The sequence below is a fragment of the Orcinus orca genome, chromosome 15 (assembly GCF_937001465.1).
Source record: "Orcinus orca chromosome 15, mOrcOrc1.1, whole genome shotgun sequence".
Classification (NCBI taxonomy): Eukaryota; Metazoa; Chordata; class Mammalia; order Artiodactyla; family Delphinidae; genus Orcinus; species Orcinus orca.
This window is the reverse complement of record NC_064573.1, coordinates 56,447,216-56,462,273: the sequence shown is the minus strand read 5'-3', so window position 1 is coordinate 56,462,273 and position 15,058 is coordinate 56,447,216. Positions and strand designations below refer to the sequence as shown.

The window sequence follows — 15,058 nt, the reverse complement described above, 5'->3', positions numbered from 1 at the left end:
CATTTGTTACAGTCAGTGACCCTACATGGACACGCCATCACCCAGAGTCTGTAGTTTACATTAGGCTTCACTCTTGGTTTTATATTAATACATTCCATGGGTTTGGGCAAATGTATGATGACGTGTGTCCACCATTATAGTGTCACACAGAATATTTCCACTGCCCTAAAAATCCTCTGTGCTCCAGCTTGTTTTGCTTTTCAAATACAGATATGAAATCCACCTGGAACTGATTTTTAGGCATAATGTGAGGTAGTCAAAATTCTTTATTTTTCCATATGAATAACTACTAGGCCCGACCCCATTGCTTGAAAATGCCGTGCTTTCCCTACTTCACTACTGTGTTGGTGTTTTTGTAAATCAGGTGACCCCAAATGTGTAGGGTTGTTTCTAGACTCCTTATTCTATTCTACTGGTCAGTTTTTCTACTGCTATATCAATATCCCACTTTCTTAATTACTGTAGCTTTATGACTAGTATTGAGAGCTGTTGAAACAGGTCCTCCCTGTTTGTTATTCTTTTTTCAAAATTACCTTTGCTCTTTTTTGGCCAAAATACTCAAATTTGATTTCTAGATTAAAACTGTCTTTTCCTCTTCAAGTTTTATGGGCATGATTCTTTATGGCTTTCCTAAAAATAACACATGGGAGGCCAGTCATATAGTATAAGTTTAATTATGTTCTAAAATAATGAGATAGCTCTACAAGGGCAAAGCTTTCTAGGACACGGTAAGTCCGTGAGTCACACGTCTGTCCTGCCCGCCAGGGTCAGGGAAAGAAGTTCCCTTTTTTTTTCTTTCCAAATTCCAACTGTCTTTCAAGGCCTGCTCCAAAGCCGCACGTTCCCACCTGGATTACGTAACTCCCCTCACACTTGCCCAGCCGCCCTGCATGGCACAGATTTGGTGATGATGCAGTGTTACTCTCAGGAAAAGACCCGCCACCTCCCAGCCTCCCAGGACCTTCACCGTCTGGGCTGGACCACTTTCCACAGCATCTCCCGTTTCCCCCTCCCCCCGTGGTACCCAGCCTTCAGGTCCCCACAGGGCTCTGCCCCACACACTCCGGGGACTTTCCATTTGGGTTTGATCTTTCTGCCTCTGCGCAGTTCTTCGCTTCTTGTTCCCACAGCCTTCCTTGTATGGGCTGATGCCTTGTGAACCCTTCAAGTCCTCCATCTGGGCATCCTTCCCTGGCCCCCAGACTACATCAGCTCCCCTTGTAATATGCTCCCCCTTCATGGCGTGCATCGCAGCTCAAAATTATAAACCTAATGGATGATTTGATCAACGCCTGACTCTTCCACTAGATTCTAAACTCCAATAAGGCGGGATCCAGGACTCATCCTTTTTCATCTCTGATATCTAGCCTAGTATTTGTCACGAGCAACTGCTCGGTAATTCTTCTATGAATGAATGCATGCGTGAATGAAACACTTTGGCCTTGTGGCCTATGTTACTATTCACAGCACCCTGCATGCAAATGCTCTATAAATATCTTTCTGATTCATCTTACCTTGTTCTGTAGGACATTTTAATAACGAATTCTGTGTAGTTTCTAAGAGTAGCTTGCCACATTCTGAATTGAGAGGCCTGGCCATTGCAGGCAGAGTCAGGGTGATTCTTCAGGCCCTGTACTTGGTTTGATAGGGGTGGTAGTGGTAATCAAATATGACTTAGAAGTGTCCCCCACCTGCCATACCTGTCTTGCTTTCCATATCTCAAGTCTGCCTTTTGGAAACCCCTGGGAATTCATGTCACTTCACCTTGCTCGCTCAGTGGCAAAGCAGGGCAGCCAGGAGGGCTTCGTTGGCATTTGGCCTAGATGAGTGAGAGCTAACATCTGGTCCATCATGGAAAATTCCTGTAGTTACAGAGCTGGAAAATAGACTATCATTCCATTAATAAAGGGACCAGAATTAGTTCTTGTTCTCTGTGCTTCGTGTGCTAGTCATTGATGAATGATAATCCTGTCTTTATAGTCTCAAGCAGTCAGAGGGGAAGATAAAAAGTATGCTCCCTGGTCACCATCAGCAGCACTGCATTGGAGGGAGGGGGCAAGCTGTGGTGGTCGAGCCCCATCCTGTCCTGATAGGGACGTCTGTAACTTGCATATTTAATGGGGAGAGGCAACAGCTAGAGATGCCGCTTCTGATACAGCCTCTGCCCCCCTCCTCTGTACGACCAAGGGAGAACCACTAATTGGATTCTGCCTCAAAAATGGGAACACTGACCTTTTCTGAAATCCACCAAACTGCAATATAATAGGGTTAATGTCATAGAGGTAAATGACACTTAGGTTCTTAGGGGAAAAAACAGTGTGTGTGTGTATATATATATATAAATACATTGTGTGTATATGTGTGTGTGTGTGTGTGTTACGCGGGCCTCTCACTGTTGTGGCCTCTCCCGTTGCGGAGCACAGGTTCCGGACGCGCAGGCTCAGCGGCCATGGCTCACAGGCCCAGCCGCTCCGCGGCATGTGGGATCCTACCGGACCGGGGCACGAACCCGTGTCCCCTGCATCGGCAGGCGGACTCTCAACCACTGCGCCACCAGGGAAGCCCAAACAGTGTATATTTTTATCAGGAGGACCTTCCTATGGTCCTTAGAGGCATGGTTTTAATCGATATAAATAAGGAATTAAGACCAGTTATTAACCACATTGCAATGGAGGTCCTCAGTTGCCTTCCGGGGCTGGGGCAGGTGGAACAGCAGGATCTGAGGGCGGGGTGAGCCGGGGGGCTCAGGGAAGCACGACCACAGGGATGTCTGAGTGTGTGTGTGTGGGGTGGTGAGGGGGGAGTGGGTTATGATTCAGGGTGGAAAGAGCTGAAGACGAATTAGGTTACATCACATTCTTGATTTCAGCGTATTTATATTGGGCATTTTGAGTTTAAAGCTAATTAAATTGATGCATCATCTTTTGTGAAATACCAAAAGGATTTGGTAAACACTAATTAGGCTAGAGGACGTTTACATCATTTAACACTAGGCAATTGGCCACCTACAACATGTGGGTGATTCATTAATTTCAAGTAAATTTAATGCATGTAATTAAATGGCAAGACTCTGAGGGTTTCTGTGGCTGGCTCTGCCTTCTGCCCCGCGTAATGCACTTCTTCACACTTACTTATATTCAGGGTGTCCACGGGGATGTTCTCAGAGACCCTGTCCTTCTATGTGAATGCCAGAGGAGCACCAGCGAGTTGTTACACTGGATGTGTGCCTGCTTCCTCCACCCTCACCGGCACCCCGTGCTCTGCCCCCCAGGGGGCCTGGGTGGTTCCTTCCGGTGTTCCACCTCTTGATCCAACCTGATTGGGTCAGAATGAGCCCCAGGCGTTCAATCGATGGCCTGGCATGAAAGTCCTGTATCTCAGGGATGACGGTGGTTGAGTCGTTCGTGTCCTTGCACAGGAATTTCAACTGAAGAAATGGCCAGAATCAGGCAGTTGCAAGTAGAATCTTAGTTGAAAGGTTCTCAGAGAGAAGGCAGTGTGCAAAGTCACGAAGCACTACAGGTCACGAATAAGTAAAGGCCATGAAGTCAGGGAGTCAGGCTGGAAGAAAGGGAGAGTTGTTAGTTGGAAGCAGCCGATGGAGCGTTGAAACTCTCTAACAGCAGAGAATAATCTAGATGATCCAATCACTGGAGCTATATTGGGTTATTACAGTTTCTGAACTGAAATGTAAAACTCAGCCGACCATTTCCATGACGTCTGGCTATGACACGTGTATCCCCACAGTAACACCCCCACCCCCAAAAAAACTTAAGGAAGCAGAAGAGAGTATCTTTCCTTGCATACCAAGGAATCTAACACACAACATGTATCTGAGGTTTATGTAACTTTTTTCTTTCAGTTTTATTGAGATATAATCGACATCATCATAAAAATTTAAGGTGGACAGCATAATGACTTATGCATATCGTGAAATGGTTCCTACAATAAGTTTAGTTAACATCAATCATCTCGCATAGATACGACAAAAAAAGAAAAAGAAAAATTTTTTTCTTGTGATGAGAATTTTATGATATATTCTCTTAGCAACTTTCAAATTTATATTTGAAAGTTTCAAAAGACAACTATAGTCATTGTACATTAAATTAAATCCTCAGTACTCATTTATCTTATAACTGGAAGTTTGTACCTTTTGGCCACCTTCATCCAATTCCTTCACCCCCCATCTCCCACCTCTGGTAATCACAAGTCTGATCTCTTCTTCTATGAGTTTGAGTTTTTTGTTTTTTGATTTCTTTTAGAGTCCACATATAAGTGAGATGATATGGTATTTTTCTTTCTCTGCCTGACTTATCTCACTTAGCATAATGTCCTCAAGGTCTAGCCATGTTGTCACAACGGCAGGATTTCCTTCCTTTTTAATGGCTGAATAGTATTCCATTGTGTGTGTGTGTGTGTGTGTGTGTGTGTGTGTTTGTGTGTGTATCTCACAACCTCTTTATCCATTATCTGTTGATACACCCTTAGGTTGTTTCTATGTCTTGGCTGTTATGAATGATGCTGCAATGAACATGGGGGTGCAGACATCTCTTCAAGATACTGATTTCATTTCCTTTGGATATGTGCCCAGAAGCAGAATTGCTGGATCATATGGTAGTCCCATTTTTTATTTTTGGAGGAACCTCCATACTGTTTTCCATAGTGGCTGCACTAATATATAATCCCACCAACAGTGCACCAGGGCCCCCTTTTCTCCACATCCTCGCCAGCATTTATCTCTTGTTTTTCTTTTTTCGGTACGCGGGCCTCTCACTGCTGTGGCCTCTCCCGTCGCGGAGCACAGGCTCCGGACGCGCAGGCTCAGCGGCCATGGCTCACGGGCCCAGCTGCTCCGCGGCATGTGGGATCTTCCCGGACCGGAGCACGAACCCGTGTCCCCTGCATCGGCAGGCGGACTCTCAACCACTGTGCCACCAGGGAAGCCCTATCTCTTGTTTTTTTGATGATAGGATTCTCACAGACCTGAGGAGATACCTCATTGTGGTTTTGATTTGCATTTCCCTAATGACTAGTGATGTTGAGCATCTTTTCATGTAGCTGTTGACCACTTGAATATCTTCTTTGGAAATAATGTCTGTTCAGCTCCTTTGCCCATATTTCAATTGGATTACTTGTTTTTCTGTTACTGACTTGTATAAGTTCTTTATATATTTTGGATATTAACCCTTTTCAGATATATGATCTGCAAATGTTTGCACCCATTCTATAGGTTTCCTTTTCCTTTTTGAAATTTTCATTTTTCATTCCTTTTGCTGTGCAGAAGCTCTTTAGTTTGATGTAGTCTCACTTGTTTATTTTTAATTTTGTTGCTTGTGCTTTAGGTGTCATAGTCAAAAACTCATTGCCAAGACTCTTGTCAAGGAACTTTTTTCCCTATGTTTCCTTTTAGGAATTATATGGTTTCAGGTCTTACATCTAAGTCTTTAATCCATTTTGAGTTAATTTTTTTTTTTTTTTTTTTTTTTTTTGCGGTACGCGGGCCTCTCACTGTTGTGGCCTCTCCCATTGTGGAGCACAGGCTCCGGATGCGCAGGCTCAGCGGCCATGGCTCACGGGCCCATCCGCTCCGCGGCATGTGGGATCTTCCCGGACCGGGGCACGAACCCGTGTCCCCTGCATCGGCAGGGGAACTCTCAACCACTGCGCCACCAGGGAAGCCCCATTTTGAGTTAATTTTTGTGAGTGGTGTGAGATAGGGGTCTAGTTTCATTCTTTCATATGTGAATGTCCAATTTTTCCAGCACCATTTATTGAAGAGACTGTCTTCTCTATTGGGTATTCTTGGCTCCCTTGTCAAATATTAGTTGACCGTATATACATGGGTTTATTTCTGGGCCGTCTGTTCTGTTCCATTGGTCTATATGTCTGTTTTTATGCCAGTACCGTATGGTTTTGATTAGTGCAGTGTTTATAAATAGCTTGAAATTGAGAAGTGTGTTGCCTCCCGCTTTATTCTCCTTTTGCAGGGCTGCTTTGGCTGCTTAGAGCCTTCTGTGGTGCCATATGTAACTTTTTGTTTTGCTTTTATTCTCTAAATGCTCTGAGTGGCTTTACCCTCCTCTTCATCCTTGTCTTTCTCTGTTCCAGCTTGTTGCAGCTCTTTTTTGTCCCACATCCTCACTGTAGATAGATATTCCCGACCCAGAGCAAAGTGGTAATGAGGGCAGTTAAGGTTATACCAGCCTTGCAAGTCACCAAAGGGATGCTCCAGACAGCATCATGCAGACTGCCTTTGACTTTCTTTTTTTTTTTTTTTGCGGTACGCGGGCCTCTCACTGTTGGGTCCTCTCCCGTTGCGGAGCACAGGCTCCGGACGCGCAGGCTCAGCGGCCATGGCTCACGGGCCCAGCCGCTCCGCGGCATGTGGGATCTTCCCGGACCGGGGCATGAACCCGTGTCCCCTGCATTGGCAGGCGGACTCTCAACCACTGCGCCACCAGGGAAGCCCTGCCTTTGAGTTTTTAGTCAATTTATCTTCATAATGGATGTGGACCATTTTTAAAGTCTTTATTGAATTTGTTACAATATTGCTTCTGTCTTTTTTTTAATGTTTTGGCTTTTTGGCCGTGAGACATGTGGGATCTTAGCTCCCCCACCAGGGATGGAACCCACACTCCCTGCACTGGAAGGCAAAGTCCTAACCACTGGACTGCCAGGGAAGTCCCTATCTTCATAATGGATGGACGAGGGGAAGACGATTTAGCTCAGCTATTAAGTCACAGCTAAATTTAGAGTAGATTTTCTTCTCTTTCTCTTTCTCTCTAAGAAATCAGCTTACTCTTATCCTTAGATTCTTCCTTCCTCCATCCAAAGATTGAAAAGTAGCTTCACACTAGGGACTTTTTAGCGTTAACACAGATCTGGTTTGGCTAAGATACTCTTTCCAGGAGCAAACATGGACCGTTTGAACTGTTTTTGTTTGTCCACACACTTATGCTCTTTGTTGGTCGTAGCCAGAGCTCCCTGAGGATCAGGGAGTGCAAGTGTATATCCTCCCTCTTTTCAATTTAGCCTTGCCCTTGTGTGGAAGTAATTGCTTCTTTGTTTTAGCGATAGAACCTCCCTGAGTTGTAGCTGGACATATGGCTACCCGGTTGAAGACTGTATTTCATAGTCGCCTGTGTGGTAGGTGTGCCCATATGATTCAGTTTCCCGCCATAAAATGTGAGCAGAGTAATAGTCACAGGGTCTGTGGCAATTCCTCAAAAGGAACTGACCTGCCCTCCCTTTTCTCTTTGGCGTCCTTCCAGCCCCAGATGGGACCTTGGTTAATAAGCTCCACCCGTGCAGTTGGGGGCAGAGTACTGAGAGGGAAGGGAGTGGGCTCTTGAGAGAGCCTGTTGGAGCAGGACCACCTACTCGCAGGAGAACCTCTGGGCTGTTACAGGCGAGAGCAGGCAACATGTCTTCCCGTGTCAGCTCTTCTATGTTTGAGTTTCTCCGTTACAACTGCCCAGTCTGTACCCCAACCAGTACACAGTGGTGGACACTAAGTGCTCAGGAACCTCACTGAGTGATGAATAGGTGTTATGTCACTTGATCTTCTAGCAACCACCCCTAAATAGATACTACTTGCCCATTTTACAGATGTGCAAACAGACTTAGGAAGGCGAGGTGACTTGCCCAAGATCACACGGCTGTAAGTGGTAGAAGGAACTTGGACCCGGCTCTGAAGTGCTTCAAAACACGTATCCTTAATTGCTGTGCCCTCACATCTCTTGATATTACTGTTCACTCTTTTTTCTAAGAGAATATTCGAAGTATTCTTCTCTGCCAATTTAAAGTTTCAGTATGTTACACATCGCGACTCTGGGCTCTACTGCTTCTCTGCTTGGTTTGGTGTAGATTGCTCACTTTATTCTGCTGTTTTTGGGAGGTGGGGGTGGGAGCGAGGACCATCCTTTAGTTTTGAATACATTCATTTTGCCTCATTCATTAGACTGTAAATCCCTCAGGGGATAGTGCTAGTGACACATGCTGAGTAAATGACGGTTACACCTCTAAAGAGAAAACATATGTCTGGTCTTCCAGAATGATGCAGTGTTCTCTTGTGTGATGTTTTTCTCACGGGTGTATAAATTCTGTTGTTAATCAGTCAGTCCTGGTGAAAGCCAGCCCCCATTTAAAATACATTTTCATGGCAGAATATTTGAATAGAGGTAACATTGGAAGAGATGATTTGGAGTAAGGAATGATGCCCATTCTACTTATTGTTCTAAATATAAGCAGGTGGGATTTTAACTTTTCATACTGGCACTTCAGCCAGATGTTAGATTCATGATCATTCTGCCACGTATGAGTTCGTGTGAAGTTTGCTGCATGATTTAAGAAAGTTCAGAATAATAGTGCTTCAGATAAGATGTATTATTTTTTTCTAACATGAGAAAGGTCTGGAGGTGGGCAGCTGAGGACTGGTGTGGTGGCTTCGTGGTCACTGGATGCAAGCTCCTTCTAACTTTTTCCTCCCAAATCCCTGAAAATGGTTTCCATTCTAAAGGTTCCCTCCTGGTTACCAAGAGCCCTGGTAGAGACAACCATTGTTTCAGAGTTGCAGGCAGTAGGATGGGGAGGGGGCAAAGGGCCTTTACCTTCCTTTTCCCTCTTAAAGACCTCTTCCAGAATTTTCACTAAATGAACCTCCACCTCACTGGTCAGAACCTAGCTCTACCTAGTTACAGAGCTGCCCAAGTAAAATCAGGGTTTTGTCTTGTTTTTAAGGAAGAAGGAGAAGGGTCAGTGTTAGGTGGACTGCCTGCCTTCTAATTAGAAAATTCCCACCATTCTAGATCGGGGTGGCGAACTATGGTCCATGGGCCAAATCTGGCCTGCAGCCTGCCTTTTAAATTTATTCTTATTTCTTATTTTTAATAGCTCATTTCAGGTTACCACAGCAGAGCTGAGTATTTGTTACAGAGATTGTAGAGCCCACAAATCTAAAATATTTCCTGTCTGGTCCTCATTAGAAAAAGTGTGCCAACCCCTGTTCTTCTAAATCATGGGGGATGGATTCTGAGGAATGAATGGTTTCATTCCTTGGGGTGCTATTCCAGGAGCAGCATGGAGCTTAATATGAATTCAATAATAATCTGTTCTTCTCCAGCCCCAAGGGAAGTTGTATCCATTAAGCATATGTTTGCCTACAAGTACCATAAAACCTGACTAATGGCAGATGAAACAAAAAGAAGTGTATTTATCTTGGATACAAAGAAGTCCAGAAGTACGTGGTCCAGGATTGGTACAGATGCTGAATGATGCTTTCCAAATGGGTTCTTTTTTTTTTCTCCCCAACCATGCCGAGAATGTTGGCTTTCTTCTCATGCTTATCGTAAGACGGCTACAGCACCTAAAGGTGTAATGTCTGCATCCTGCATAGGAAGAAAGGGAAGGTGCCAAAGGGGGCATGAGTCCGTCCCCCTTCCAGAAACTTTCCCAGGGTCCTCACTGGCCAGGACTATGTCTCATGTCCACCGCTAGCAGCAGAGGATGCTGGGATGATGAGAATAGAAATTGGGTGCATCGCTGGGGCAGACACATGGAGGTTGTGTTGGAAAGGGAGACGTGGAGACGAGTGGTGTGTGCTGTGTAGGGCACCCCCGCAACTAATGTGGGTCCCTCTAGAGATACTACCTTTGTTAGAGTCTCTCCTTTCCTACCTGCCTTTGCCTGTCACAGTTCCCAAAATTAATTAATTAATTAAGATTAATTAATTAATCTTGTTCTTTTCACCTCCCTTTGTATTCTCGGCTAGGTGAGAAACCTGGAAGTGAGCCTGAAGAGGCGAAGCTGCAGATCGCCAGCAAACAGATCGTGCAGAATGCCATCCTGCGGGCTGTGCAGCAGGTCTCCCGGGAGAGTCGGCAGAGGGAAGCCGGGGCTGGCGACACCCCTCGGGGCAGCTTCCGGCCGGGCGCGGGGGAATTAACCAAGAAGCATGAAAAGAAGTAACACGGTGGATGGGGCTCTTGTCACACGCTTGGTTTCCAGCCTTTTTTTTAGCATAGGATGCGTTGCCAAAAATGTTGCCAGTAAAGCGGACCGAAGTGTCAGCGACACCTAGCAGTAGGATGAATTCACACTAGGCCTTGGCCGAGAAGCACTGTTCTGCAAAAGTGCATTAGATGCTTCTGTTTATATTGATGCAGTGCCTCTGAAACGTAGTCGGGCCAAACATGACACTGTCATTGCAAACGTAGTTTTGCAGCACAATTCATTTCTAAAGTTCTTTTTTTTTTTTAAAATGATTCCCTATGTTTATTTACTTTGGCCTTGTATGCATTCTGTCTGTGACCTTAACCAGCAGTTCTTTCTGCTGAAACACCGAGAGCTGTACTGTGATCTTTATAATATTTAAACAAGATGTGCTGGAAAGGTAAAGGAATGGTGTTACAGTCCTCCTCAGATATGGAATTGAAGGCTTTACTAAAGTGGGTTCAGGTCCAAGATCATATTAAGCAAAGGCAAATTCTAAGTCCCTCAGGATCTTACCAAAGCATGTATTTATACATACTGTTTTTTTAAAAAGGAGGACCCCAGCTTTTCCAGAACTCAGTCTCAGTTCTGTCAGTTGTTTGATAGTTAATGTTTCCTCTCTGTGCAGAAATCCTTGGGAAATATTATGGATTTCTTTTTCCATTTCAAGATGAAAATAAGACAGGTGAATCTAAATGCACGAGTCGCCGATGTCGGCAGCCCCTTGAAGAGAAACTGGAGTTGTAGATTCCATCTTGGAGATATCCTAGGGTCAGCTTATGGGGTGCAGGGTCCTTGGAAGAAGCTCTGGGGACTTATAAATGCTGTGTTGCCATCAGACTATGCACTTGCACTAGTACCTTGCTAATAGGAACTTTTCTTTTCCCATCCACAAATTAGATTTTTTTTTTGAGATTATGAAAATCATACATATCAGGAATGAATGACACATAAAATGGGAAAATCATTTCCTCAACTGAAACGTGAAAATACAGTGGGATCAACAAAGCGACCATGCTGTGAAAGCAGTCATGGGACCATATGTGTGTGAATGAATAAAGCCATCTCTGTTGCAACAGAATGACTTCCGCTCCACTCTCATGTGGGTACCGCACAGCTTTCTGTGTCCTTAGAGTCCCATTTCCTGGGTTTCCCAACAGTTACTGAATTGATGCTACTGGGAACAGATGAAGAATTTGACCTTTGTTAGAAATTTTTGGGCTTCAGAGTATCAGTGTTTACGTTTGATAGTTTTTTAAAAAGCAAAGTATCAACATATGAAGTGTGACTGATATTAAGACATACTTCTAGAATTCCAATATGTTACACTTTCCAGAATGGATACTATTGAGAAATAAATGAAAACAATCTCTTATCAGTTCTGTTAGACTGTCTCACACCATGTACAGATGGAATAAATTCACAGGGGGAATGTCTGTGGGAGGGAGCAGAGGGGTTAACATTTAAATATGGTTTGTTCATAATTTTCTTTAAGTAGTACTCATGACAATTGAAGAATGAGTTTAAGTTGACCTGAAGTCATATAATGGATGTGATATAATTGTACAGCCTAGATAATAGGAATGAAGATATTAAGGGAAATTATTCAGGAGTACCCACAAATAACAAAATAAACCCAATGCTTGTAATTTGCAAGTGATCTGGCACTCTGTTTACTGAGATGTCTGGATATAACCAGCCTTGGCTTTTGCTGCCGTATGTCAGAAACACATAAACACTTTCTCTTTCCTCTCTGGTGTGTCTGTGCTAGTACATTGGGGATCTTGGAGAATATCTGATTAACCTCTGTATCTAAATGTTATTTATAAATAAAATATATCCAGCTTTGAAATATGTTGTCATTTATAGCCAAGTTTTCTTCGCCCTACTCTTTGGTCCTTTCACATGGGGCTACGAGGCATCCCAAGGCTGTTCCAAACCTCTAGATCTCGTGACCCTGAAAGCACTTCTTAACAGGCCTTCACTGTCACTGTCTGAGGACAGCTGTGGGATGGGGGTTCCTGAGGCTTGAGCAGAAAAGGGTGCGTGCTAAGAAGTGGCCTTTTGATCTCAGGAAGTAAAGGTAAGTAGATGGGGCAAAGCTGAGTGTCTTTCATGATCTTTGTGAGATGGAAAGTCTCCAGCAAGAAACAGATATTGATAAGTTCTTGGAAGGAGGAAAGAAAGTCAATCCCTGTACTCGACAGGTAGGTGCCGCATCGGCAGAATCCTAAGAAAACTCAGCCATAAAAATAAATGCATCTGTTAAGCTCCTCCTTGTATCTGTCTTGGTATAAAGTTATGGGGTTTTGAAGGGGCCGACAGAACTTCATTCGGCGTAAGATCAAGGTGGGCTTCCCCTTGGTTATTACATGAACCAGCGCAGAGCTTTTGGTTTTAGGAATGAGTGGGAACATGTATTTCATGCCCTTTACCTTCCTGGCTTAATAGATAGTAAATGCACGTGGGCTTCCCAGCTCTGCGTGTTCAGCTGTTTGTGTTGGGCTTTGCCTGTCCCTGGGGTGGAACTGGAGACAAATTCTTTTCTGCTGCTTTATTTTTCTGTAGTCACCTACCCAGCGTGAAGAGTGTTGTAAGAAGAACTCACGCTTCATCCTTGTTTCTCTTTTAGCTGCTTAGTCTTCCTTTATGTTGTGGTTTCAGGTTACAAATAAATGAATCAACATTTAAAGATAACCACTGAACTTATGCCATTCAGGCTATATTCAAGGTTTAAGGTCTCTATAAAAAAACTACAGAAAGGAGGGAATTTTACATTTATCCACAGTAGCAACTCTTCTAAGTAAAATACAGTAGCGAATAAAATCTCTGAAAAATCTGGTAACTAGTTCAGCAACTCTAGTACCCAAACTGGTAAAGAAACTAAATAATCCAGTTTGAGTAATTTGTCAGTTTATGTAAAGAGAAAGTAGAAAATACAATAATAATATCAGCTCTCTTGAGTGTGAGAAAGTTTTCTGAAATATATGACTACACACTAACTCACATATCTCATTGTCACAACTTCATAATTAAGGTGTAGCTGGGAAGATTTTATTCTCCTTTTGCAGAGAAAGTCACACTGAATCTCAGAGAGGGTAAGTATGAAAAGTGAGTACTATTGGGTGTAAGAATACACACATCAGCATCACTGATCTTTGTGGGCATATGCATTAGCTAGGGAGCTTAAGAATATAAATTCTAGGGATATCTATGTTAAGATGGAACAGACTGCCTTATAGAATCAGAAATGTAACACATAGTAAAGGGCCAGCAAAAATCATCATCAGGAGAAAAAGCTCAATGCCATCACCATTGAAAAGTGGCAGCAAAGGAAAGAAACGGGGGCTTCCCTGGTGGTGCAGTGGTTGGGGGGTCTGCCTGCCGATGCAGGGGACGCGGGTTCGTGCCCCGGTCCGGGAAGATCCCACATGCCGCGGAGCGGCTGGGCCCGTGAGCCATGGCCGCTGAGCCTGCGCATCCGGAGCCTGTGCTCCGCAACGGGAGAGGCCACAGCAGTGAGAGGCCCGTGTACCGCAAAAAAAATAAAAATAAAAAAAAAAAGAAACGGGAGACTCCAGAAGTAACAAAATAGAAAATCACAACAGAGCATGTGAAGTTGCTTCTCTTCCCCTTAGGCCTCAGCAGCTGCAGAATCCTGACCCAGATGTGGAGAAACGTGAATGAGAAGGTGACATTACTCTTTATCTTCTGGCTACAGTGTAGGGGAAATGACCATTGGGAAGAAATAGGTGAAACAGGAAAAAGGACTCCTTTTAGAAAGAAGTGACGACCTGGTCTTACAGAAATGAAAAAAGACAAAAGAAAAGAAAGAAAATACATGTTAAAAAATCCCCTCATTGGGGGTGGTGGTGGAATGAATTGGGAGATTGGGATTGACATATATAAACTATTGATACTATGTGTAACATAGATAACTAATGAGAACCTACTGTATAGCTCAGGGAACTCAGTGCTCTGTGGTGACCTAAATGGGAAGGAAATCCAAAAAAAGAGGGAATTCACTTTGTTGTACAGCAGAAACTAACACAATATTGTAAAGCAACTATACTCCAATAAAAATTAACTTAAAAACAAAAAATAAGAAATCCCCTCATATTCTAGGAAAATGGATACAAATGCTCAACAGCAATATTTCCAAGAATAAAAGAAAAATTCTTGAAAATGCTGGGCTGAGACCTAGTCCTTTACAAAGGTAAAACTTTAGGCTGGCATCAGACTACTTCATAGCAGCGTGTGACAACCTAACATAAGGGAGAAAGGCTACAGAGTAGCTCTGAAGGAAGGAAAGTGTGAAGGAAGGGTATTATTCCCAGCCAAGATGTCACTCAAGAACAAAGGCAAGCATTAAAAAAAAAAAAAATCGTACTCAAGGGCCCTTCTTGGAAAAACTGTTTGGCCGGGAACTTCAGCCAACTAAAAAGATAAATCGAAATAAAGAATCTAGGTGAGGGGCTTTCCTGGTGGCGCAGGGGTTGAGAGTCTGCCTGCCGATGCAGGGGACGCGGGTTCGTGCCCCGGTCCGGGAAGATCCCACATGCCGCAGAGCAGCTAGGCCCATGAGCCATGGCCGCTGAGCCTGTGCGTCCGGAGCCTGTGCTCCGCAACGGGAGAGGCCACAACAGTGAGAGGCCCGCTTAACGCAAAAAAAAAAAAAAAAGAATCTAGGCGTAGGGAAGCTGCAGTAGAAGGACTGGTAAGGAGCAGTGCTTTCACTTAAATATCAAGTGAACCTGATATAACTGCAAAAATTGGGCTAAAGAAAAGTGTATTGTTCTATCTTGACAGTATAGAAATGTAACTTACAAAAATCAGGAGATGGGGCAAGGGAAATATCGTGCTAATGACTTCATCTGTTAGAGGAAGAGAATTTATCTGATCTTAAGTTGAATGATCTAGTTTAAAAAACCCCAAGGATTCCAATGTCTTAATTGATTTCATAATTTCTCTCCTTAACCCTTGAGGAATGTATTAGAAAATAATATCTTAGGATAAAGATTTATTTAAGGTGTAGGAATTCCTTTAGTTTCCATTTAGTTTCTTTTTC

General features: G+C 43.7%; 1 protein-coding gene across 9 annotated transcripts in view; it reads left to right on the top strand.

Moving 5' to 3' along the window:
* The window catches only part of AKAIN1 (A-kinase anchor inhibitor 1), an 81,349-nt gene extending 67,250 nt beyond the window's left edge, over positions 1–14,099 (top strand). For 3 of the 9 annotated variants that reach the window (XR_004486578.2, XR_004486580.2, XR_004486581.2), the window contains exon 3: positions 9,770–9,895. Coding sequence is in view for 3 of the 9 variants with exons in the window: in XM_049698316.1 (XP_049554273.1) it covers positions 4,512–4,614; positions 9,770–9,966 (300 nt within the window). In the remaining 6 variants the exon portion in view is untranslated. The other 6 variants (XM_049698316.1, XM_049698317.1, XR_007471831.1 and 3 more) reach the window with 5 other exon arrangements.
* The last annotated feature ends 959 nt before the right edge of the window (positions 14,100–15,058 follow it).